This window comes from Meriones unguiculatus, chromosome 2 (assembly GCF_030254825.1).
Source record: "Meriones unguiculatus strain TT.TT164.6M chromosome 2, Bangor_MerUng_6.1, whole genome shotgun sequence".
Taxonomy (NCBI): Eukaryota; Metazoa; Chordata; class Mammalia; order Rodentia; family Muridae; genus Meriones; species Meriones unguiculatus.
Window position 1 is genome coordinate 190,841,825 of NC_083350.1, and position 24,904 is coordinate 190,866,728.

General features: G+C 51.3%; 2 protein-coding genes across 19 annotated transcripts in view; one reads left to right on the plus strand and one right to left on the minus strand.

Moving 5' to 3' along the window:
• Arhgef11 (Rho guanine nucleotide exchange factor 11) overlaps nt 1–22,046 on the plus strand; it is a 113,546-nt gene extending 91,500 nt beyond the window's left edge. For 12 of the 18 annotated variants that reach the window (XM_060378543.1, XM_060378547.1, XM_060378545.1 and 9 more), the window contains 19 exons: nt 958–1,137; nt 1,216–1,263; nt 1,447–1,634; nt 1,865–2,011; nt 2,672–2,751; nt 2,903–3,028; nt 3,500–3,617; nt 4,169–4,347; nt 4,887–4,962; nt 5,211–5,378; nt 6,116–6,206; nt 6,794–6,919; nt 7,323–7,384; nt 8,748–8,960; nt 9,229–9,585; nt 10,523–10,648; nt 11,497–11,726; nt 12,028–12,211; nt 13,327–14,389. In XM_060378543.1, the coding sequence (XP_060234526.1) occupies nt 958–1,137; nt 1,216–1,263; nt 1,447–1,634; nt 1,865–2,011; nt 2,672–2,751; nt 2,903–3,028; nt 3,500–3,617; nt 4,169–4,347; nt 4,887–4,962; nt 5,211–5,378; nt 6,116–6,206; nt 6,794–6,919; nt 7,323–7,384; nt 8,748–8,960; nt 9,229–9,585; nt 10,523–10,648; nt 11,497–11,726; nt 12,028–12,211; nt 13,327–13,385 (2,758 nt within the window). In that variant the 3' untranslated portion in view covers nt 13,386–14,389. Of the gene's footprint in view, nt 1–957; nt 1,138–1,215; nt 1,264–1,446; nt 1,635–1,864; nt 2,012–2,671; nt 2,752–2,902; nt 3,029–3,499; nt 3,618–4,168; nt 4,348–4,886; nt 4,963–5,210; nt 5,379–6,115; nt 6,207–6,793; nt 6,920–7,322; nt 7,385–8,747; nt 8,961–9,228; nt 9,586–10,522; nt 10,649–11,496; nt 11,727–12,027; nt 12,212–13,326; nt 14,390–15,403; nt 17,816–18,817 lie in introns of those variants that run through there. The other 6 variants (XR_009590142.1, XR_009590143.1, XR_009590144.1 and 3 more) reach the window with 6 other exon arrangements.
• Nucleotides 14,482–24,858, minus strand: Lrrc71 (leucine rich repeat containing 71). Its single transcript, XM_060378561.1, has 16 exons — nt 24,105–24,858; nt 21,664–21,813; nt 21,458–21,586; nt 21,257–21,332; nt 21,051–21,128; nt 19,408–19,476; nt 19,102–19,261; nt 18,947–19,030; nt 18,785–18,874; nt 17,886–18,038; nt 17,629–17,722; nt 17,180–17,268; nt 16,303–16,344; nt 16,113–16,227; nt 15,640–15,761; nt 14,482–15,470 (listed from the first exon to the last, which is right to left on the minus strand). The coding sequence occupies exons 1-16, from the start codon at nt 24,262–24,264 to the stop codon at nt 15,360–15,362; spliced, it is 1,722 nt and encodes a 573-aa protein (XP_060234544.1). The 5' UTR covers nt 24,265–24,858; the 3' UTR covers nt 14,482–15,359.
• Between the last annotated feature and the right edge of the window lie 46 nt (nt 24,859–24,904).

Below are 24,904 nucleotides of genomic sequence, written 5' to 3' on the forward strand. Positions count from 1 at the left end.
AGGAGGAGAGCTCCATGTTTTAGAGTATTTAGTAGTATAAATGAAGATTTGAGGTACTTGGCTTCCTGCTTCAGCAGCCTGCTTTACCATCGAGAGCTCTCCAGACATCTCAAGGCCTTCTGTGGTTCCAGACACAGAACAGGATATAGATTAGTAATATGTCAACAAAGGGCCAGCCAGCAGGGCCTGATGGTATCCAGGGGCATCTAAGGGTCAGGGTTGCTAGCTGTGTTAAGGGTGATGCACTGTAGAACTCAAAAGAAAGCAGTTCTCAGTTGTCAGTATTTCACCAAGCCCCAAGGCCAGCCAAATTGAACCCCTGCCTGTATATAACCAGACCCTGGAAGCATCCTCCCCAGCCATTCCTCCCTGGAAACGAAATAGCAGCTTAGGAAGGGTTTTGTCAGGAAAAGAAGAAATCGGCATCACAGCTGGAGAGTGAAGATGCTACAGCATCTTCAGACAGACAGCCTAGGGAATTATGGAACCAAGGTTGGGAGCCGTGACCATACCTTCCCCAAAGAGGAGTTTGTCAAGGGAAGACCTACCTCGAACAGCATCAGAGAAGAGAGTAGCTGGTCCAAAACAAGCAAGGTGCACAGGTCATGAGTGGCCATCTGGGCAGGGAGGTCGGACCTTGTAGTTCCTGATGAAGGGTTATATTATCCATGGGTCTTCTGAAAGGATCATGGTCTCTTAGGCATCTGGGCATACCACAAAGCTGATTCTCTTAGCCCCTGGCTTCACCTTTCTGATAGCTCAAGGTAAAGAGGGGAAAGTATCCAGTAAGTGCACTGAGAGCAAAAGAGTCTGTGGAGCAGCCAGAGCAGCATGTCATTGTGTAGCTTCTGGACCCTCATGTTTAGACCTGTGGTATTGAGGCACCCTTGAAATGGGGTAACAGGTAAAAGATATCCATAATGTCAGATCTCAGAGCTTCTTGTTCTTCTCTGGCAGTTCACGCTCAGAGATTCGCCTGGGCCGTTCTGAGAGCCTCAAGGGCCGGGAAGAGATGAAACGATCTCGGAAAGCAGAGAATGTGCCCCGATCTCGAAGCGATGTTGACATGGATGCAGCTGCTGAGGCCACTCGCCTTCATCAGTCAGCTTCATCCTCGGCCTCCAGCCTCTCCACCAGGTGAGTAAACCCCAGAGAGCACATCCATTGCTATTTAGTATGATGACAATAGATTAAGAGTTGGCATTTTCTCCTCAGGTCTCTTGAGAACCCAACCCCTCCCTTCACCCCCAAAATGGGCCGCAGGTAAGTGGTGAGCACTGTGGTGCCTCTGTTTAATCTCTCTGTGGTACATCTGTGTTGGGCCACCTTCCCAGATATGAATCTCTTCTCCATGTGCCTGGGGAACACAGGTTGGGTAGGAGAGTGACAGACAACCTTGAGTGTAAGTTACCTACAAGTAAAGCTGAGTTTCCCTTTTTTTCCCAGGAGCATCGAGTCCCCGAATCTGGGGTTCTGTTCAGATGTCATCCTTCCCCACCTCCTGGAGGATGATCTTGGCCAGCTGTCTGACTTGGAGCCAGAGCCAGAGGTTCAAAACTGGCAGCATACAGTAGGCAAGGATGTGGTAGCAGGGCTGACACAGAGGGAAATTGAGCGGCAAGAGGTCATCAATGGTGAGCACCTGCCTTATCTTCCCCCCCAACCCACTCCCCATCTCCACTCCTGCTTCTGTGGAGTAAGGGAGATTTCTCAAGGTCACCTCGCGTCTGGCCTTCTTAGCCCAGCAGTAGACAAATCAGCACTCCATTTCCCCAAAGTGGTATCGTGTGAGAACCATGTAATGGCTCTAGACACTTACTGATGTATTTTTTCCCTGCCTCTCCTTGTCACAACCCCTGCTCAGAGCTGTTTGTGACAGAGGCATCCCACCTGCGCACACTCCGGGTCCTGGACCTCGTCTTCTACCAGCGCATGAAGAAGGAGAACCTAATGTCTCGGGAAGAGCTGGCAAGGCTCTTCCCCAATCTGCCCGAACTCATAGAAATTCACAGTAAGGAGCCTGTGTCCCTCCAGATGCCCTCCACCTTTGATTCTGTTTCAGTTTGAACCCTACCCTCCACCTAGGTCCCCCTGTCTTAGTCAGGGTTTCTATTGCTGTGATGAAACACCATGATCAAAAAGCAAGTTGCAGAGGAAAGGGTTTATTTGTCCTACACTTCCACATCACTGTTCATCATCAAAGGAAGTCAAGCAGGGCAGGAACCTGGGGCAGGTATGGCCCTCATGCTGAGGCCATGCAGGGGTGCTTCTCACAGACTTGATCCACCTGCCTTACTCAGCCTGTTCTCTTACAGAACCCAGAACCACCAGTCCAGGGATGGCACCACCTGCAATGAGCTGGGCCCTTCCCTATTAATAACTAATTAAGAAATTGCCTACAGTCGGATCTTACAGAGGCATTTTCTCGGTTAAGGTTCCGTCCTTTCAGATTCCTCTAGTTTGTATGTCAGGTTGACGTAAGGCCAACCAGCACACCCCCACTACTCCTGCTGGGAGAAACTGATAGATAGCTTAACACTAACCCTCCAGAAACCCCCAGAGTAAAGGTTCCAGCCTTCTCTGTGGCACTGCTGTCAAATGCCTTTTCTCCAGCAGTGTCTAGCAGTATGGCTCAACCCCTTGCATTTCTGTTTCTTCCTTCTCACCACAGATTCCTGGTGTGAAGCCATGAAGAAGCTCCGAGAGGAAGGCCCTATTATCAGAGATGTCAGTGACCTCATGCTGGCTCGGGTATGGCAGGGAGGAGATTACAGGAAGCAAGATTTCTTTACACAAGAAATCTTGTGTAAAGAATTTAACAGAGAAGGGGATAGTCAAGGGGAGGGGTGCTGCTCCCTGGCAGGAGTGTGACACCTGGACCATGTCTGTTCTGCCTCTTCAGTTTGATGGTCCTGCCCGAGAGGAACTCCAACAAGTAGCTGCACAATTCTGTTCCTATCAGTCAGTAGCCCTAGAACTAATCAAGACTAAGCAACGCAAGGAGAGTCGGTTCCAGCTCTTCATGCAGGTATCCTGGGCTATTTCTTGCTCTCCCTCGTCTCTGTCATGCTCACCAGAGATCTTCTAACCTCCTCTTCTGGTCCCTAACCTCATCCCTTCTCTACTGAGGATGACACCTAGCAGTGCCCCCACCTACCCACATCACCCAGCACCAGTACTGTAAAGCATTACCTGTCGAGCAGAGATGCCTTTGGTTGACAAGTACTCTGCGTTATAGGCAAAAGGCCTGGCTTACCTACTCGGACTAGTATGTGCTTTTCTGTAAAATGGGAATGACACTGTCCTTCTGTTTTGACCATCTCTTCCTAGCAACATCGACCCCTCCCTAAATGTTGAAGGAAAAAACTACCACCATTTTCAGGGGACCCATCTGGAGTTAGGACCAACTGGCATTTTCATAGCCATCTTAGCTCTGACTCCTTAAGGCAGCTCCCAACCACTAGTTGACCTCTTCCTCTGTCTGCTTCTTGCTATTCAGGAGGCTGAGAGCCACCCTCAGTGCCGGCGGCTGCAGCTTCGAGACCTTATCATCTCTGAAATGCAGCGGCTTACCAAGTACCCACTGCTGCTAGAGAGCATCATCAAGCACACAGAGGGTAGGGCAGGGGAGGGCCAGGGCCTTGTGGCAGCAAACTTTCTTTCTGTGTCACAATTTTGTGATCTTAGCATACTGAGGCCCTTTATGATTGTGAGTGTCTTCTTCCTTGTCCTGGTACAGTGAGTCTGGAAGAAAATGATTGTAAATGAGATTTGGAACTACAAAGTACTGCAAGGCCACTACCGGCTTGTGGGGCCTTTATAGCAAATCAGGAAGCATGGACCCACAGGCTGGCCCATGAGGCCATCTTGGCACCTGAGCAATTGTGGGCTCCTCCCAGGGCCATGCTAGGTTTTAGCACCCATTCATATGTCTGCTGGATGCCTCTGCAGTGTGCAAAAGCTATAACTAGGGGACTAGCAAGATGAGTACAGCGGAAGGGGAGAAACAGTTGTCCTCTGAGCTCCACATGCACACTTTGGCATGCATGCCTACACACAGAATCATAGCAAATAAGCAGATGTGTTAAACCATATATAACACTAGAGAGGTGAGAACACACACTTGGCAGGCAGAGCACCAAACAGTGCATACACCCCCGTTTGGTAGGTGGCACATCTGAGCATGAGAAGCTATGCCGTGCCCGGGACCAGTGCCGAGAGATTCTCAAGTTTGTGAATGAAGCAGTGAAGCAAACAGAGAACCGTCACCGACTAGAGGGCTACCAGAAACGCCTGGATGCCACTGCCCTAGAGCGGGCCAGCAACCCATTGGCAGCAGAGTTCAAGGTAGGAGGTTGGAGGCTGCAACACTGGCAGCCCCTCACACCCATCCTTCTTGGGGCTCCTTAGGAGCAGAACTCAAGTCAGGGTCCACTGAGTCTTGGAGCTAAGAGACATGGACTGCCTGTGAGAGGGTGGCCCTGGGAGATATGACATGTTGGTGTCACTCGTCCTTCAATGGACAAGAGCAGACAGCCGCACTAAATAAAGACTAGCTGTTGGAATTCAGCCTAGAGAAACAGAACTGAGGAGGACTTGAGGTGGAAATAAAGCCAAAGAGAAGGCCAGGAAAGGAAAAGCAGCACTGTCTTCTTGGAAGGTTAGACGACATGGGGTGGGCCAAGTGGGAACCCAAAGCCCGTGGCATACCCCAGAGCATCGCAGGACACAGGGCTTCATAGTGCCCTTTACTTCTCTCCATCCCATGTGAAAGCTGGAAGGTAACAGTTGTTTGCTGCCCACTAATTCCCAGCACCTGATTTGATGTCCATACACAGTGGTTTCTTAGACGGTTGAGTGAATGAGTGATGGTGTCTCCTTAACAGAGCCTGGATCTTACAACAAGGAAGATGATCCATGAGGGGCCCCTGACCTGGAGGATCAGCAAAGATAAGACCCTGGGTATGTGCCTGGGCTTCAAATGGGAGGGAACTGCTGCTCCAGTGGGTGGTGGGACAGTGGGGAGGCGCACACATGCAACTAGGATGGCAGCACAAGGGCTCCTTGAGTGCAGTGTGAGAAGGGAGAACATAGACACAAGAAGAATCGGAGTCTGGATTCCTGTGGCCTCCTAGTCCTGGGCTTGGGCATCTGCTAGCCTCTGGGCCTAATGAGGGCTGAGTGAGCTCAGGGCTTGTCTTGATTCCCAGACCTCCAGGTGCTGTTACTGGAGGACCTGCTGGTGCTGCTGCAGAGACAAGAGGAAAGGCTGCTGCTTAAGTGCCACAGCAAGACAGCTGTGGGCTCCTCAGACAGCAAGCAGACCTTCAGCCCTGTGCTGAAACTCAATGCTGTGCTTGTCCGCTCCGTGGCCACAGGTACCCATGAGGAGATGAGCCAGCAAGCCTGGGGCTCTGTGACATGTTCACCATTCACTATCCAGTGAGCATTGGGTGATGTAGGCCCATTCTGGGGCTTTACAAGACTTAATGTCCTCCTGTGTTCCTTTCCTATCTTGACCCAGTCTACGCATGAAGATCTGGTCCAAGATGGGCAGGGTGAGGGGTGGATAAGGGACCAAGACAAAGGTGGTCAACCTTCAAGGACAGGGATGGGCAGCATGGTTGCACTGGGGGAGACTGAGGATATAAACGTAAGATTTGAAGGAATTGGAGTGAAATAAAGAATAGGGCAGATCTTATTGCAAGAGTTTCTTGAGCAGAGCAGGCATTTAAACACATGCATGCACGCGCACACACACACACACGCACATCTACAGCACAGAGCTGAGTCTAGGAATTTGAGATTATAGTGCAAGGTATGATATGATGAGAAAGAGCAGGAGTCAGTAACACATTCCCTGGGATTGCCTCCCTATACATCTCAAAAGTGATGGGTATATATGAAAAGATTAACTGAGCCCTCAGTTAGTAGAGCAAGAGAGAAGGAAGAATGGCCCTGACAGATGTCACTAAGGTCCCATAATTACCTGTGACATATGTTGGTGAGCCCTAATTGATTCTGATGACCCCGATATATCTCATAGTGCTTCTTCAGGTTGGGGACCATGTCTGCCGTGCCCAATGTAGACTCTCTGGCTTCCTTTCCTCACCAGATAAACGAGCCTTCTTCATCATCTGCACCTCTGAGCTGGGCCCTCCCCAGATCTATGAGCTGGTTGCATTGACATCATCAGACAAGAATATGTGAGAATTGATTGTGTGGTCCCATGTAACTCCTTTCCCCTTCAAGAGTGGTATCTAGAAGGATCTGAGCAGTGAGGCTGGGGCTGGGCCCAGTGCAGTTCCTAGATAGAGGACTAAGAAGAGAAGTAGGAGGCAACATAGGCACAGAGCAGCAGAGGCCATCACCCTGGACATAACCAGGCCCTATCTCTTCCCAGGCTGTCTGGCCACCCCTTATTCTCAGCAAGGGCTGCCAGAGGTGGCATGGCACAGTGGGCAGTGGCAGGTTAAGTCAGTTTCTTCTCCTTGGGGTTTCATCTGTGTGGTGCCATTTTGAAGAAGGGGATTGGGAGATAATTAAATACAGAGTGCTTAGTACCAGGCTTAACAAAGTGTTACTGTCCAGTAATTGGTAGCTATGAGTCATATAAACTCAAGGTAACAGCCAATGAGAAGTGTTGGTGGAGGTAGAAACCTGCCTAGCATAGGTTCCTTGAGACAGGGTGTGGAAAGGGCTTTGAAGGTTTTTAACAGTGGGGTCCACAGAGGACGGGGAGTGTGCCTGGCCCTGTTCTCACCATTAGTCATGTGTTTCTGCCGAGCAACAGATGGATGGAGCTCTTAGAAGAGGCCGTGCGGAATGCCACCAAGCACCCTGGAGCTTCCCCAACACCTACCCATCCCTCACCACCAGAATCCCAGGAGCCAGCCTCTCAGGGCTCCGCCCCCAGCAGGTGTGGTTCAGCCTCCAGTTCCCAGCACTGTCCCCATCCAACCTGCCTGTTTCTTGATGCTCCTCAGCCTGTCAACCCTAGGGTAGATCACCTCAACATGGAAATGCCATTAGGAAACAGTGGCTCTGGCAAATAGAGGACCATGCCCCTGCTTCTCTGCCTTTTGCCCTCCCTGCTCTTGCCCACTACTCCTACTTGCATATAATGGAAACTGCCTTTAAAGTAGGGTTGAAGTGTAGAGTGCAGCCAGAGAAGCTAGGCCAGCATCTACCTTCTGCTTTACGAGCCTGTGCAGCACAGTCAGGTGATGAGGCCCAGAACCTTCCTCTTTGCACCCTGGCTGGCAAAGCTAGAATTGCCACTAGGTGGTCTGCTCTGACCTTCAGAGGCTTTCTTCCTTCAGGGTAGAAACTAGTGACTCAGAAGTATACCATGGTGAACCAGAACCCAAGGAACTACCTGGAGGTAAGGCCCCTCGCCATCTTTTTTATTTATTCTTTTTACATCCCAGTCATAAGCCCCCTCCTTCCTCTCTTCCTGGTCCCCACACATCCTTCCTCTTTCCCTTATCCCCCTCCCGTACTTCTCAGAAGGAGAGCCCCCCTACCCACCCACCCCAGCACATCAAGTCTGCATCAGGACTGAGTGCATCCTCTTGCCCTGAGGCCTGTTGAGGTAGGCCCACCAGGGGAAAGTGATGGAAAAGCAGGCAACAGAGTCATGTCAGAGTCAGTGCCCATTCCCCTAACCAGAGGACTCATATGAGGACTGAGGTGCCCATTGGCTACATCTGTATAGGGGGCCTAGCTCCAGTCCGTGCTTCAGTCTCCACAGGACCCCCTGGTTAGCTGGCTCTTTTGGTTTTCTTGTGAAGCTCCTGTCCCCTCTGGGTCCTTCTGTCCTTCCCGCACTCTTCACTCTTCCACAAGACTCCCTGAGCTCCACCCAATGTTTGCTTGTGGTTCTCTGCATCTGTTTCCATCAGGTGGTGGATGGAGCTATGCCTCTCTCCATCTTGTGGGAGACCAGCACAGTCCATGTTTTGTAGGTATGGGTCAGATTGAGGGGTCAGGTGATGGGTGACCATCAGGGCCAGAGGTGTAGGGTTTGTGATAAAATGAGTAGAGAGAAACAGGAGAGGGAGTTGAGGAGAAGAAACTGACAGCTTGACCAGCTCCTACTGCCTTTGTGGGGAACAGGCTTAGCAGAAGAAAGGCCCTGCCTACCTCAGCCAGAGGTTACTGTCAGAGAGTAAGATGCATGCAGAGAGCGAGAAATATTGGGGTGTGCATGGAGTTCAGTGTATAAGATAATTATTGAGATGGGCTGTAGAAGCACAATTTTCAGGTCCCTTTGAGGTTTGTTTTTGTTTGGCTTTGTTATTATTTTTGGTTTGTTTTAGTAACTGAGGATCTTAAGTTTGAAGAAGTCCCCACAAGTCCCCTTCATAGTGCTGTTCCAGTGGTGGTTCTGCTGTTATTTTTGTTGTTCATGTCAATTAATTGTATAGCTAGCACTTCTAATGTCCATACCCTAACCTATTTTGTCTTTTTTTTTCCCATAATACTTACCACCTTCTAACGAATGCCTGATTCCCTAGTTTACTTTTGTACTCTATGTCCCTTCACTAAGATCTTACATTCTACCCCCAGGCACAGGTCTTTGCTGGCGTGTGTCAGGGGTCTGGTGTGCTGATTGCCACAGGAGGTGCTCTGTGAATTTCCATGGAGCTTCTCAGCCAGTGTTCCCAAGCTCTGGGTCTGTAGCTCCACATGGGCTCACCTTATACATCTATTCTCCCATGCCCTAACACACTCATCCAAAACAGGCCCTGGGCCCCAGCGGAGAGTTCAAGAGAAGCAGCTGGTAGTACAAGAGGAGCATGAGCGGGAGGAGGATGTGGAGGAGCGGAGAGCCCTGCCTTCCCCTCCCACCTCCCTGGACGGAGAAAACAGAGGCATCAGGACAAGGGACCCTGTCCTTCTGGCCCTTGCGGGTCCTCTGCTCATGGAGGGACTTGCTGATGCTGCCCTGGAAGATGGTGAGTGCCTCAGACACCGTCATTGTCCCTTGTATCCCAGTAACAGCATCAATTTCACCTTCTACCTGCTCAAAGGTTCTTAATAGTTGTGTTTGACAAAAGATACATGTAGAAATACCAGCTGGTGAGCCAGATCACAGCAGCTGTACTCCTAGCCTGCAGCAGACTGTGTTGGTGGCAGGAGCAATGATAGCCCTCTTCCTGAGTGTTCAGTGACCATCTTATGTGTAGTCCTTCACTGGGGAGGTCATCACTGTCTTCCCTGCAGTGGAGAGCTTGCGGCACATGATCCTGTGGAGCCTGCTGCCCGGTCACACTGTGAAGACTCAGGCTGCTGGCGAGCCCGAGGATGACCTCACACCTACCCCTTCTGTGGTCAGCATCACCTCTCACCCCTGGGACCCAGGGTCCCCAGAGCAAGCTCCCACTATAAGTGACAACACCCAGCTTCTAAGGCCAGAGGGGAGCCAGCCAGACAGGGAGGATGTCACTTTCTGTTCTCTGGCACACCTGCCCCCAAGGACCAGAAACTCTGGCATCTGGGACTCTCCTGAGCTGGATAGGAATCCAGCTGAAGAGGCTTCAAGCACAGATCCAACAGGAAGTTACAAAGTTGTAAGAAAAGGTAAAATATGTTTGTGTGTCCATTGTGTTCATGCTTTTGCTGGGGTAGAGGTGAGTGTTGTAAGCAGACACTTCTTTTTGCATCCTTCTCCTGGATACTGTGTGAGCAGACTGCACTGGGGCCTAGGGGAAGAAGACATGTTGATACGAATTCAAGGCTCAAAGCCCTTTCTTGCTACCTAATGTCTGTGTGTCTTGGACAAAATTCAAGGCATGACTCGTTTTCCTTCTGTAGTAGAAGAGGACATTTCCTACCCCTTTTCTCAGCTAAGCACAGATCAACTTCCTGTAACAGTTTTTTTGCTATTCTTCATTGATTTTCTGGTCTAAAGAAACAAAATGTTGATTTCCTTCCCAGGAGTCTCGGGCTTAGAAAGATGAGGTGCAAATCCTACAGCCTGTTACTCCAGAAAGTGGCTGAGCACAGAGGGACTTGACAAAGCAGGGAAGACCTTTGGAAATGGATAGTCTGGGAGCAAGCACACAGAATGGTAGAGAGGAGGCCCCAAGTTGAGGACACTGTTGGCAGCTCTGTTGACAACTCCAGCTAGGTTTGAATAGACCAGGAAGACTAAGGGTAGGGTGCACCAGATCAGGCAGAGTGGGCTACTGAGGAGGGTGGCCAGAATGCTGAAGCCAAGCCTGGGCTGCTGGAGGCTAAGAGGAGTGTATGGCACTGACTCCCCATCAGTGCCTTGTGAATGTGCCCTGTTCTGTTGGCCAAAGGCTGCCTCTCCTGGGCTTCTGGCAATCGGCCTTCTTCTGATCCTCCAAGGTGCCTTGGTGGAAAGTTCTCTGCAGCTCCTGGGACATGGCCGTGTATAATCTTTACTTACTTTGTTCTTTTCTTTCTTTATTCTTATCCCCCGCCGTGTCCACTTCTTACTCCCTCTCCTTCATGCTTTCTCTCCCTCCTTTCTCCTTCTCTTGTCTCTCAGTCTCTCTACTCCCTGGTGGTGTCGGTGCAGCCAAGGTGGCGGGCAGCAAAATTACCTCTGAACTACCAGAGAGTGGCCAGTCAGAATCTGAGCTATCTGAAGTGGAAGGCGGAGCACAGGCTACGGGTAATCAACTTCTCCTTGGAGCCAAGGCCAGGCCAGGCTGGAGCAGGGGTCCCATGGGACAGTATTGGGCCCTTGCTGTCAGAGCTCTGTTACACAAAACATTGTATATGCTGTCTGAGCTGTCTGAGCTGGGCGGGATGTAGCACATGAGCCCAGAGACAGGAAGACCTGTACCCCCGGCTTTGAGAAAGCACTCTTTGGGAGATGTAGAGGCCCATATCAGAGCTTAAGCAGCCTATGCTCAGGTCGGGAAGAAGGCAGGAAAGTCTGGCCAGTGCCCTTACTCCAGTGTGCTTTACCAGCATTCTGAGAAAACACTTCCCCAGCCCTGTGGTGGGAAAAAGTTTGCATGGCTTTGCAGGTTCCTTCATGTCTGTCCATGGTGGGGCCCTCCCGGTGACCCTTTACATGCTTCTGCCAGCTATCTCTGACCTCCCCTGAGCAGTTGTTTCTAAGGGATGGTGACAGGTAGGGCAGTGTTGACATGCATCAGTAGAGTGTGAACCGAAGTAGTTGAAATACTGCTGCCTGCTACTCTCCAGAGGGGCCTAGAACTCCACCCCTTCCTTTCATGGATAGACATCACTGTCTCCTACCTCCACCTTGCCCCTTCTCCTTCACTCTCATCCCTGAGCATCTTCCCTTGGCAGGTGGCCAGACTGAGAACAGTTGCCATCTAAAGAGAAAAGGGTCTCTGGGAGTCTGGTAGGCAGCATGGGCCTGCATGCACTAGGTTGTCTGTAGAAGTCTCCATGGCTTTTTCTGTCATGGGATACACTGGGGGCCTGGGAGAATTATGTAGGCATCTCTGCTTGTCTTCTAATTTTTTTCTCTTGCCATTGGGACAGGGAACTGTTTTTATGTCAGCATGCCAGCAGTACCTCTGGACTCCAACACTGAGCCTACTGGGATACCCCAAAGTCCCTCACAGCCTCATAGCCCCCCTACATGGCCAGCAGAGCCTCAGCACCAGAGGGGAGGCATTGGGAATCAGACATGTTCCAGCCTGGTCCTCAGGGATGTGGGTGTGATCTTCCATACAATCGAGCAGCTCACCGTCAAGCTTCACAGACTCAAGGTGAGGAGCATGGCCTTGGGTCAGGAAGGCTCCCGTCCATTACCCAGAACAGTTCCCTAAGAGGGAACTGCGTATGTTCACATTATAAATGTGTATGTAAATATGTATTTATGCACACACATAAACATATATGGAATTAAGCCTAGGCCCTCATACATACTAGAAAAACATTTCACCATTAAGCAGCATCCCCTACTCAAAAAGTATGTATCTTCAGCAGGAGTCTTAGGTCACCTTCATCTTCAGCCTATCCTGCCAAACCTGTGAGCCTTAGCCTCAGATATGTCTACACCTCTTCCAGGACCTGGAGCTGGCCCACAGGGAGCTGCTCAAGTCCCTCAGAGAGTCATCTGGTGGTACCACACCTGTGGACACTTTCCACACAGAGGCAGCCAGATGGACAGACCATTCCCTCTCTCCAGCCAAGGAAGCTCTGGCCTCTGACTCCCAAAACAGTCAGGAACGGGGGTCCTGCCCTGAAGAAGGTGAGTGAAGCAAGCCACTTTCCTGCATGTGCTACCTAGAGGGAAGACCATGACCATGAGCAAGTGTAAGCCCGTGGTGAGGGGTGGTCCATCAGCTTTCCCTCAGCTTCAGAGAGAGATCTTTGCCAGGCATAGTGGCGTAGTTTTAATCCCAGCACTCAGGAAACAGAGGCAGCTGATTTTGTATGAGTTTGAGGTCAGCCTAGACTATATAGTTCCCGGCCAGTCAGAGCTACGAAGTGGGGGGTGGGTGTGTGTGTGTGTGTCAGGGCTCAACCTTAGCTGTCTGTTCTTGCCGTCCACCCTGAAGTAAGGTGTGTGTTCACTACTGGGTGAACAAGGCTGCCTGCCTCCATTTTCCCTAGTGCCATAGAACTGGGGCTACTGATCTGCACTGCCACCCCCAGGTTTACATAGATTCTGGGAATCATGCTTGCGTGGCAGTGCCTATCCACTGAATTCTCTCCATCTCCAGAAAGGGGTCTTTTAGGGAAGCTACGCGAGGCCCAGATAGGGATGAGTAGTACAGAACTCACTGCCTGCCTGTAAGTCTGTGTGCCTCACACATGCCTAAGGACTCCAGAAGAGGACTGAGCTAGAGCTACAGAGAGTTGTGAGCCGGCACGTGGGTGACGGGGATTGAACCTGGGTCCTCTAGAAGAGCAGAAAGTATTCTTAAGAACCATCTCTCTGAACCCTCTTTTTATGTTGAGGAGTTAACATACCAGGACCTATGCTGAGGGTTCTTGTAGCTCAGACTCGATTATGAGGTCAAGGCCACTGCCATGGCATGACTCAAAGTTAAACATACTTAAACCTGTCTTGGTTTGGGGGGCCAGACAGAAATGGGGTTCTCATAGGCCTACTGAAATCCCACAAGAAATGCGGGCTGGACTGACAAGATGGCCCGCCAAGCCTGACCGTCTGAACTCAAGCCCCGAGACTCACATAGTAGAAGGAGAGAACTGACTCCAGCAAGTTGTCACCATTGCACATAAGAAAAGAAATGTTTAATAAAAATTAGTGTCTGGAGGAGAGTCACCAACAGCTGGTGCTGAAGAGTCAGCCAGGGACTTGGAAGAGAACACCTTCTCATTCTCACCGTACTCCCACAGGCTTCACTACCCCCCTGGAAGACAGTGCCACAGACACAGCTGCGTCCCCAGGACCATAACCATCCAGACAGTCAGAGCCGGCTGCTTCTCCACTGTGCCGGAGTTTGGCCTGAGCCAGAGCACAACACTAGGAGACCCAAGCTCCCCACCCCCCACCCTGAAAGATGCCGCAGGACCGGGGAGGCCGCATGTTGCCTGGTCTGTTCACACTGGACAGAGTCCAGTTTCCGTGTCTCTTCTTCCTGTTAGCCCAAATCTCTATGGCTTTCATCTCCTAAGCATGCTGACCACAACAGAAAAGCTCCCCATAAGGGTCTACGCGTCCACCCCACATAGCCATACAGCATGTGTGGGTGTGCCATGTGCACAGTGCCCTCAGGTGTGCAAGTCAAAGGAGGAGGCTTATGTGTAAATGCACTTTTTTCTCCCCTTCTTCCTAGGCCCAAGACAGCTGGGTGCCCAGCTCTTCTGTTTGTCTCTTTAGTTTCTTATAAATATGTCTGTTGTATGTGCATCTTTGCCACTGTAAATAATAACTTAGCCTTTTTCTGTTCCTGGCATGCTCAACCAGTCAGAGAGAGACAGCTTAGAGAGCAGGTAGCAACCCAGCTCAGGGCCATGACCGTCTATGTCCCAGAGGCAGGAAGATCTCCCAGACTCGGCCCTGTCAAGCCTTGGGGCCTGCCTCTGAAGCCTAAGCCTTCTCATTGTCAGGAGATACCCCTGCAGGGAGCTTCTTACCCAGCCCACCTCTTCCCCACTTGCCCCATAGAAACAAATACAGCAGGTACGGAGTTCAAAACAGACCCTAAGAGAGATGTGGATTGGATTGCAGGAGTCCCTGAATTAAGTCAGGGCCTTCCCCAGGGGCCATAGCATCATTGGATCATCCATTCCCCACTGGTGAACATACACACTGTGCTAGGTGTATATATACATATATATAAATATATATAATATATAAAATATAGATATGGAAATGACTGTTTTGCTGTTAAAATAATGTATACTCTTATTTTCTTCCTTTCATGGTTAAGATTTTTTTAAAGAAAAGTTAAATATTCTTCCTTGTGGTTGTATGATTCTTAGACTGGTAGAGGGTATGAAGCTGTTGGTTGTGACTGGTCAAGAATGGGTAGAGGGAGCCAAGAGAGCCCCTTCCACACCAGGTTTTACCACCTCTCCAAAGTTTCAGGAGTGTACCTTCTTAGCAGAGGTTGGGCAACTGACCCTGGCCCCAAAAAAAGGACATTGTGGTTACTTCACACAAAGGATATCGTGGCAGGGATGTCATGTTCTACCCTCAGCTACACAACATGGAGAGGGGTCACCTCACTCTGCTCATTCCCCTTCCCACAGATCAGGATTAGCCATGCCAGGTAAGTGTGGGACTGAAGGAGGCGCTTTAGAGGACCTGTCCTATAACTGGAGAAGCCACACTGGATGACAGTGTGCACCTTGACAGTGCCGGGACTTAAAGCAGTAGCAGAGAGGTGCCTGGAGCCACTCAGCAGAGTGGACAAAATGGAGTTCTGGTAGGCAGAGGGGCTAGAAATGAGGGACATGTCCCTTTACCTGGGTTGGCGGTTCCCTGTAGTTTTGGCATGGGCTCTCCAGACCTGCCGTGTCTAAATGTTTGGCCTTTTCTGTACAAATATGGCTATAATGCCCTCTCCAGAGTGCCTTCATCTTTCAAAGCTGAACCCTGGCCTCTTGCAAACCAGAGAAGCAGATGGAGATAAGCAGCAGGAAATGCTGGGTGGATGAGTCCTAGCTTAAGTTATGCTGACTGACCCCCATTATCCTAAGGCTGCCAGAGATGTCGAGAGGATGCTGCTGGGTCTTTCAGGTGGTAGAACAATGGCGCCATGGTATGATTCAGGCTGCCATTCTGCCACATCTAGCCAGGGAATATGAACAGACTAGAGCCCGAATGTTCCAAACAGTTCTGGAGTGATTTTCAAAGAACAGCACAATAGACTGTTACTGGTCCAAGGTATCTCCCAAGGAGATAAGGGCCACCCGTAGGAGGCCTAGACAGCTATGGCCTCTTCCTCCTTGACCTTGGTCTTCACAGGGTCCCTTGGCAGCATCAGTTCCTGAATCATGGTGTATTTTGGACACTGCGGGTCAAAGCAATTTTTCTGAAAGAAGAAAAAAAGGAAAATTAACAGGAATGAAGTTTGGCTCCAGGAGATAACTGGACAGAATGCCAGAGCTGGTGAGCAGGGGAAGGCAGCCACACCCTTGCTAACCACAGAAAACATGGGAATCAGGATGATGAGACCTTCTGGAAGTGAGCTGCAGACTTACCGCCAGGGACAACCACAGCAGCCCCATGGGGCCCTTGGATGAAGTCTTGGACTTGGTGACCTGAACCTGGTATTGCACAGCAGTGAGGAAGCCTTCCAGCCCCACCTCTGTGATTTGGTTTCCTGAGAGGGGGCACAGACAGTGGCATCTGATATCACACCTGACTTGCTGGCTGGCTCCCCCTATGTTCAGATTCATTAGGCAGGACTGACTTTAACTAGCCCTCCAGCCAGCATCCTTTCACATCACACCTTCACCTCATTTCCCTTTACCCTGCTGCCTCTTCCCTACCTAGCTACTGCCCTGGATGCCCCCTCGCTGGCCCAGCACTTCCTCTTCAGATCTAGCCCCGTGGGTGTGACAAAATGATGCTCAGCTCCTGGAGAATCAAGTACACCCTGTGAAGCTGGTCCCTTAGCAGGATGGAGCCCAGCCAGTCCCATGGTAAGGACAGGCAAGGCTAGCAAACGTACGGAGGAGGTTGAGGTGCAAAAGGACCTTGTTCCCAGGCATGAAAACCTTCCCATCTCGGTGTTCCACAGGCTCCAGGAGAGGGTTAACCATCTCTGTAGCTTCAACAATCAGCTGCTAAAGTAGAATACTAATTGCAGCAGAGGAGAGGGGAGCTGGTCAACAGGCCATTCATTCATTCATTCAACATACAGGTTTTGAGTGCTGGATATAATTCAGGTTCTGTCCTAGGTGCTGGAGAAACAAAGATAAATAAGCCCATACCCTCAAAAGGTTTCTTGGTGTGGGGGAGCCAGAGGATTAAACAGGAATGTAGTGTGGAGGGCCCCCTGAGCAAGTAGGGCTGTGGGAGTGTAGGCTTTAAAGGAGGCGGCCTGGGCAGGGAAGTTAAAGACACACAGACAGACACTGTACAGAGGTTCTGGAGCCATGAGTCCACACGGGACTAAGCTTTTTTTTTTTTGAACTCTTTCATCAAGAGAGCATCTGGAAACATGTTCCTGGTGAGAAGGAGCAGTCAGCCCAAGACAAGCAAAGACTGGAGCGTGGAAACTAAAGAGCCACCATCCTTCTGTCTGACTTGCCAGAACTTGTCAGAACTTGTCTTGGGTGCCAGGAAAGACTCCTAAGAAGACAGAACTTTCCCTTCCAGGAGCATGTGACAGGGTTGTAGACTCCCCTCGTGGAGAGAACAGAGGCTGTGCAGTTAAAGGATGGAGAACTGGGAACCAGAAAGTAGGTGGCCCAGGAAGCTTCCGAAGGAATGGATCTGAAAGGAGAGATCCAGGAGCAAAAGGGGATCTGAAGGAGGAGTCCTGTAGGGCAGTGTGGGACTGAAAGTGCCTTAGGGAGCACGTAAGTGGCTATACAGATATCAGGTGTTGGAGGGGCTGATGGTGACCTGAGGGCCCCAGAGAACATAACCTAGGCAGCAGGTCTTGAGTGAGGCTTCTAGACAAGGGAGGTAGAGGGGCCTGCCACATGAGGAGGAAAGTGGGGAGCCCTGGACTCCTGTGTGGGCTGCAGTAGAGGGTTAGGGGTGGCTGCCTAAGCAGTGAGGGCCACTTACCTCCGATTCCAGGAGGATGCTGCGCTTCTCTTTGGTACCCGTCCTCGTCCCTTTTCCCCTGCTTATCTTCTGCTCAGGGATGGTTACCTCTGGGACCAGAAGAGGAGCCAGAATGCACAGAGCAGACCCCCTGACACCACCCAGACTCCCCAGAGACCGGGGATTGGTAAGGCAGAGATTCCCCAAACTCTGAGATTTGGGGGAACATAGGAACATCTGCAGTGAGCTCCTGTCAGGTTCCTCTTCTGAGGACAGCCATGGAGGCCTAGTCCTACAAGACAGGACTAAAACGGTGGGCCACTAATTGTTTCAAGATGAGGGATCAACAAGGCCCAGGGAGGGACATGGCAAAACAGATCCTGGCAGACAAAACCAGGCTCCTGTACCCTGCCCAAGGCTCTTCCATCCTCCATGTGGGGAAGATTCCCATAGAGGGGGCGCACACTTACTCCCCTTGCCTGCCTTTGTGGCATCTTCTTTCTTAGTGGTCCCTTGTGTCGGTGACTGCCCAGGTCCCGACTTCTCTTCCTTCTTTACAACTTCCTGTGAAGGATGTGAGAAGACGGAATGGATTCCCTGCCTCCCAGAGGGAAAATATATGAATGCTTAGCGTAAGAGGCACCATCAAAGGCCAAATCCATTTGTCTTCTTTCTACTGCCCTCCCCCATTCAGGGCCCAAGATTCCCTTTGGCCCAGTACGCCTACCCCTGGCTTCTCCTTTTTCTTGCTCAGGCCCTTAGGGGTTTTTATTGACTGTATCTTTTCCGACTTGTCTGACGAAGAAGCAACATTGCTGATCCCCGCCATCTGAGACTTCTCACGGTCCATTTTGGAGTCCCCATATCGGGAGGAGGAAGGCTGTGCTCACAAATGGGAGGGTGTAGAGGAAGTAACTGGGGCTCTTCCCTTCCCCCTCTCTCTACGTATCCATTGGTCTGGGACAGAGTTGCTTTTGGCAAGAAAAAGCCCAGAAATGGATGAGAATGAGCTGGAGGGTCATCATAGGAGGGGGAAATAGCCCACTTTGAATTTACCTTTTTCTTTGATTATTGTAGTACTGTGGGTTTTGTGCATGTCAGGCATAGACTCTACCAGTATTCTATAACTCCAGACCTTGCTGTTACTGAGCCAGAGTCTCACTTCGTAGCTCAGGCTGTCCTTGAACTCATCTTTCATCTGCCTCCTAACTGATAAGGTTCACATCATGCCCAGACAGCAGGTTTTATTGAGCTAAATGCTGAGCAGTATTCCAAATACATTATACTAACTCATTTAACCGCCTCAGTTCTGTGAAGAAAATAGACAGTTAACCCTGCTTGGCTGAGGTAAGTGAGGCGCCTGGCCTAAGCCTGAGTTCAAGATCAGCAACTGGTAATGTGGCAGGGAGGCTTTCAAGCCAGGTGGTTGCAACAGTGTCTTTTCACTACACTATTTGTCATAGCGGCTGTGTAGTTAGAGCGCCAAGTTGGGTGTGACAGACCCTTGGTCTGCCGAGTCTGGAGAAGCAAGAGGAGGGGAAAAATTTAAGAGTCCGGGGTAGCGGGCAGCAAAGGAGCCGACCTGGAAAACAAAGGCAGCTGCCCTGGGGCTAGGCAGCTTCTCACCGATCGAGACCGCTCCTGTGTTCCTTTCTCCAGCAGCAGGCGCCTCCGCTCCACCACTTCCGTGTGGGTCAGCTCGAAGGGGCGCAGGACCTGAGGCAAGGCCAGCTCCATTCGTCAGACACCTGCGTCAGCACCCCTGCCCCGCCCAGCCCACAAACCCACCTCAGCCAGCTTCAGCGCGCCCTTGTCTTGAATACGGTTGTGCGCCAGGGACAGCCAGAGGAGAGAGCGGTTCAGCCTCAGGCCCTGGAGAACACAGCGACCTGTAAGCCAAGGGGCAAGCTGGCAGCCCCCAAGCAGGACCCCACGGCACGCACATCCGCGATGTAGCCCGCGCCCGTATCCCCGATGTGGTTGAATCCCAGGTTCAGTGAAACAAGGGCCCGGTTGCTGCTGTGCAGTGTTGACAGTGCCTGGCCCAGGAGCTGCGCCCCGTAGTCATCGATGTTGTTGTTCCTCAGAGACAAGTGAGAAATCCTGGGGCAGGGAGAGGGAGGACACAAGTGCTTCTATCTCCTCCATAGATGGAGGGGCAGGTGCCTGGGAATGCGGGAAAGCAAGGCTAATGGTGCTTGGAGTGGGGAACAGGCCAAGAAGGGGGGAGTCAAGTCAAGGAGGCTCACGTGCTGTCCAGCCCCATGAGCTTGTAATAGGACTGCTCCGGCAGCGGGTTCCCCTCCAGAGACACCTTCCTGAGAGAGGGGGGGGGGGGGGGTCTGAGGCCACTGAGGAAGGGAAGCAGGAGGGAAACAGTAAAAGCGTGGATCTTTGGGAAACAGAGCCTTAAGGATATCCCCCGATAGAGGAAATATATCTCTTGACAATTCCCCAGGCTTAAATTCGAGAAATGTGGCCATGTGAGGGGCCAGTTCCCTGAGCTGACCTATAGTACAGTGGTCTCTGCATACTACTTCTGTACCTAGGCCTTGTGCCATGTAATCCTGTCCTCTGCTGTGGCTAGAACTAGGACATTTCTTTGTGTTTTGGTCTGTTTTTCCTGTCAGGGTTTCTCTGTGTAGCTCTAGCTGTCGTAGACCAGGCTCCCCTCGAGCTCAGAGATCCCACCTGCCTTGTCCTCCCAGTGCTGGAATTAAAGGTGTGCATGTGTGCACCTGTTGAACTAGTGACATTCTTAATGAAGAGAATATGCCAGGATGTCACTAATGAGTTTACGTTCGTTACAGGACTGCTTTCTATCCTGAATGCTCTCAGACACTCAGCCAGGCAAGGGGAGGCCCACTGTGACTCCGGTAAACCAGCTGAAAAGCAGCTTCCCTTGAGAGGCCCACAGCCCAGGCAGAGATTTCCTGCAGCCTCAAGCCTGAGTCAGAGCATCCAATAAGTCACCACAGGGCCCTCTGCAAGGCAATGGCTTCTCTCACAGTCCAGTGGACCGATAGGTAGAAATTACTCTATGCAAATACTTCCCATGATATATAACTATTGCTCAGCCTTTTGGGCTGCCTTGTTTCATATAAAAGGGGTCAGAGAGGTACTATTTGTGAAGCAAGAATTGACTCTAGGGTCCTGTGGGAACCTGAAAGGAGGCAGACAGCTAAGTTGGCATTTGTACAGCAAACTGGAACTGTAATTGGCCACCTTTGGGGGGGGAGCAATTGTTGTTTTGGGGTTTTTTTTTTTTTTTTTGAGAGAGGATTTCTCTGTGTAGCCTTTGTTGTTCTTAACTCACTTGTAGACCATACTGTTGCTGAACTCAGAGATCCACCTGCCTCTACCTCCCTGAGTGCTGGGATTAAAAGCTTATACCACCACAGCCCAGCTGTAGTAGGCCACCTTAAACCTGCCTCTGCCTCCTATCCATCCCTGTGATTCCTACAAGGCTAGCTTAACACCACCCCACACACACAGCTTCCCAGGTCTTCCTACGCTCATGAAGTAGGCAGCACTCCTTTTTGCAGGAGCCATTCCTCCAAGTTCACAGTCCTACACTGTGGCAAAGCAGTGTCTGTTTCTAGGTGCTGCTCTCCCTACTGGCTGTATTGGGTCATGGAGCAGGGGCCATAATCTCTAAAGAGGGGTTGGAGCTGATGGAGAGAAGAGAGGATGAGCCCTCAAAGGCCTCTATGGATGCCATGTGGACTAAAACAGTGGTTTTCTGAGGGGGGAGCCCCAGCCACCCACATGGGCTGAGCCCCATTCCCACTCAGGCGCCAGCTGAGCCCTACAGGTGGGCTATAGGCAGCTGCTTCCCCTTCACACACCCCAGCCAGGATGGATTAGAGACTGGGGCCTGACCACAACTAACCTGAGTGTGGATGAACAAAGAGGCAAAAGGGTGATGAAAGTAGCCAGGGTCTTATCCGTCAGCCCCACCTTCCACAAGCTGGTATTGGAAACAGAAAGAGCTGGACAGACCACACCCCACAGGAAGCCACACCCCACACTCCCACAGCAGAGCCCACTGCTGCCTCTCCAGCCAGCCAGAGGCTGACCTCCCACAATGCCGCTCACTTGATGGCCTGCAGCTGGCTAAGGGGGGGCAGACATTTGGAGAAGATACCCAGAATCCTATCTTCAATTTTCCAACCTGAGGAGAGACAGGCCAAAGGCATCTCAGCCCTGGAGGAGCCAGATGTGACCTGTTGTGAGCCCATAGGGGGAGACCAAGCAGGTGGGCTGGGGAGGGGGAGAGGCAGGAAGGGCAGCACTCACCTCGGATGTAGATCTCTCTTACGGCCTTGCTGTCATCCTGCTCCAGCTCCACCTGAATGGTGGGCCGAAAGAACACGTATTTGCTCTCCAGGCTGTTCTGGCTACCAGATGCCGACAGCCTCTGATCATCTGGAAGACAGGTGTGAGGGCATCTGGGGCTGCAGTGCGCCCTGCCCGGTGAGTGGCTTGGATGGGCTGTGGCTCACCTTGGGGGGCTTTTTCTGATGTGGAGGTGGAAGAGAGAAAGTTCTGTTGGGGCCGTGGCCGGGTGACAACTTTGGGGAAGTACGTGTAGCCTGACCGTGTGCAGAGCTCAGCGAAGTCTGTCTCCAGGACCCCGGAGCACTGGTACTCTTCTGCAGGGCAGCAACAGAGTGAGCACCGCCCCCTGTGGAACCCCTGTGGAGCACCTGCTGTGCTCACAGCAGCCCCAAGTAGAAGCTGCTTTGCTAAGCTGAAAACACTGGAGGAAAGCAAGAACTCACAGAAAGGAACTTATCCTACCCAATGGGCTTGCTGACCTGTTTAACATATTTTCATCTAGTACTTGCTAATCAGTGTCCCAGCGTTTGTAAAGGTTTTGAAAATATTCATTGCCTTGGGAAGTTCTGTTAATTCAGTCATGCCCACCACCTACCTGGTGTCTGGCACCCCCAAGAAACGCCCTGCTCTTTTCAGTTCTCACCTTGGTAGCCCACGAAGGGTTCCTGGAAATGGGGAGTTCTTGCCAACTGCCAACAACTTCACAAAGGCACCCAGGTGTCAGGGCCTTCTACTTCTCTGCAGTAGGGAGCCTGGTCCCCACTTACCCAGAGGCCACATGACACAGAAAGCCCTGAGAACTCTTTGAGGACAAGGTAAGAGGCACTTTGCTCCTGTGCCAAGCTGTCAGCGGAAAGTCAGACACGTGGGAAATGCTCAACCAGGGAGCCCAACTGATGGGTTTAGGAGACACATGGAGGGTTTGGACCCTCTACAGCCCTATGCATGCCCGGGCTGGCTATCCTCTACTCTGTGAGTCCCTCACCCTTCATGGCATCACTCACCTCTCAAGAGCAGAGCCCCTCAAACATTAACATCCGTGGGAATCACCCTCTGGGCCCATGCCCAGGCTCTGACAGTTTTATTCCCTACTAGAGTGTCTCAAAGGAGCTTACTCCTGTCCTTCTCACACCAGTGCTAAATAGCCCAACTTACAGTTTGAGCAACTGGCTGTCAGATCGTTTCCTCTAAACCTCTGCCCCATTTGAGACCCACATCTGCCCCTGCCAGGGCATACAATGGCAACCATAAAAGTCTCTGTGACCTCCATGTTGCCTTTATCCAGGGTCCCTGTCCAATTGTCACTTGAGTTTTCACTCCTGCATCTGCCAGAGCTGCTTGGGCCATCCTTGCCTTCTGCATTGCACTTCTGCAGGCAGTGTTCTGACTCATCATAGGCTCTTAGGTTTGAACATCCAGCACCCTAGAAGTTACTAAAGCATTTCACTCAGCCACCCCTCACTGCAGCTGAGCCTCGCTCCTGAAGGCCCAGCCCTGCCTGTTCCTCCTCCCAGCTCTCTATCCCCTGTGAGTGCCATCTCCCCCACCCCCAGTTAGCACCCCAGGCAAGAAACCTCCTGGGTATTATGGGGTTTCTCTCTCTCATTCTTTACCAACTCATCACATCTGCCCCCCAAGGACCCCAAAACACTCTGATACCTTTACTGTCCTATGCCAGCTACCACTGCCTGGGCTACTCAGTCACACCTCACCTTTCTGCTGCCCTTCTCTCTGCTTCCTCTCTTCTCTATGCAAAGCCAGTGGTTTTTTTCTATGTCTGTTTTTTTCTGTCTTTTACTTTCTGAGTTACAGTCTTGCTTTGTATACAGTCCAAGTTTTATAAGGAACTCAGGTGCCTCCTGCCTCAGCATTCCAAGTGCTGGGATTACAAGTGTTCGTCCTTTATATGCCCAGTGAACTCGGTCCTATCTTCACTGCAGAAGATGTTTTTATTCTCCAGTTCTTCAAAAATCTGCTTCTTCCTGGACACTGGCACTGACAGGGAAGTGACACCTGGCCATGGGTAGGCTGTCAGAGTCTTTTCCCAGGTTGTGTCATCTCCATTCCAGGGAAAACAGGTTCCTGACCTCTGATTTCAAAAGCATCGAATTTGTATCAAGATGCCTTCTGACATATTCCCTTTTGTGCTTAGTTAGTGCAAACTGGGTTCTATCACTTACAGCAGGAAAAGCCGTGGTCCTGTTTATCCAACTTTAATGGTTTTCTTTAAATATACGAAGCATAATTGTGATCATGGCTACAGGGCAGATACTCAAGTAACTGTTGGCTAAATGACTATTATAGAGCTCTATTCAAGAGCCCTCCCACAACACCATGGGAGCCTCCCACCCCTACCGCAGCCTTCTTCGGCAAATCTTATCACATCTTACTGTGCAGACAGTGTGTACTCTTTAAAGGCTAACCCCTGAGGAGACGGGGTGTGCTAATTCACCTTTGATGTCAGCAGAGGTAGGTAGAACTGTTAAGTTCTGGACCAGCCTAGTCTATACAGCAACTTCCAGACCTAATTTAATTAAAAACAATAATAATCGGCCAAGCTCTGGGGCTCAGTCCGGGTAACCAAAGCCTAGCCTCGCCAGCATACCAGGGTTTTTTGGCTCCTCCTCGCCCACCGGTGGCAGGGCAGTTACTGGCTTCTCCTTAGCGGCCCGATCCCCCTTCTTGGTTACCGCACCAGAAGACTTCTGGGTCCCTGGACGCGGTGTCCTAGGTGAGGTCCCTGTAGTGCTCTGGTCACTCGACATGCTGGTGGTTCAGGACCCCAGAGAGAGGCAAGTTGAGATGAGACAGGACTCTGCGGGCCTCGCCCTGCACATCTCCACTCACCAGGTCCAATCGCCAAGCCACTGTGCGGCTGCCCTCTCCAGGGCAACCAAGCCTGGTTGGGTGGGGCTGTGGCCTGAGCAACGGCAAAGCAAAGAGCGCACGCGGAAGGCCGCTGACTCCAGTGCCAGTGGGCGTGGCTTTGCAAGGTTGGGTTCTGTGTGGACGGGCTCAGGCAGCGTAGAATCCGTGTGGGGCCATGACAGATGAGTGAATTTGAGGGTAGAAGGGGCAGGTCCCTAACAGTCAGTACTCACAGGAGGAGGGGAGCAGGCGAGAGTGGGGCCGATACTGAGAGGGGTGGTACTAGCCGTTGAAGGACGCGCAGAAGGGGAGTTCAGTTCACTCTCTGGAGAACGTGCCTAGTTGTTAAGGGTTGGGCAAGCTGCTCCAGGCTAATTCTGAGTTCTGTCCTCTACCAGCTGTTCAGCTTACTGGAGGCTCGGTCTGCTGATCTGATCCAGGGCCCATTCTTACCATTTTGCTATCCCAGGCCCCTTTGGGTTGCTTTGCTTCCTCTAGCCTGGCACCTCACTGCCACCCATGGACCCCAAGCACCTC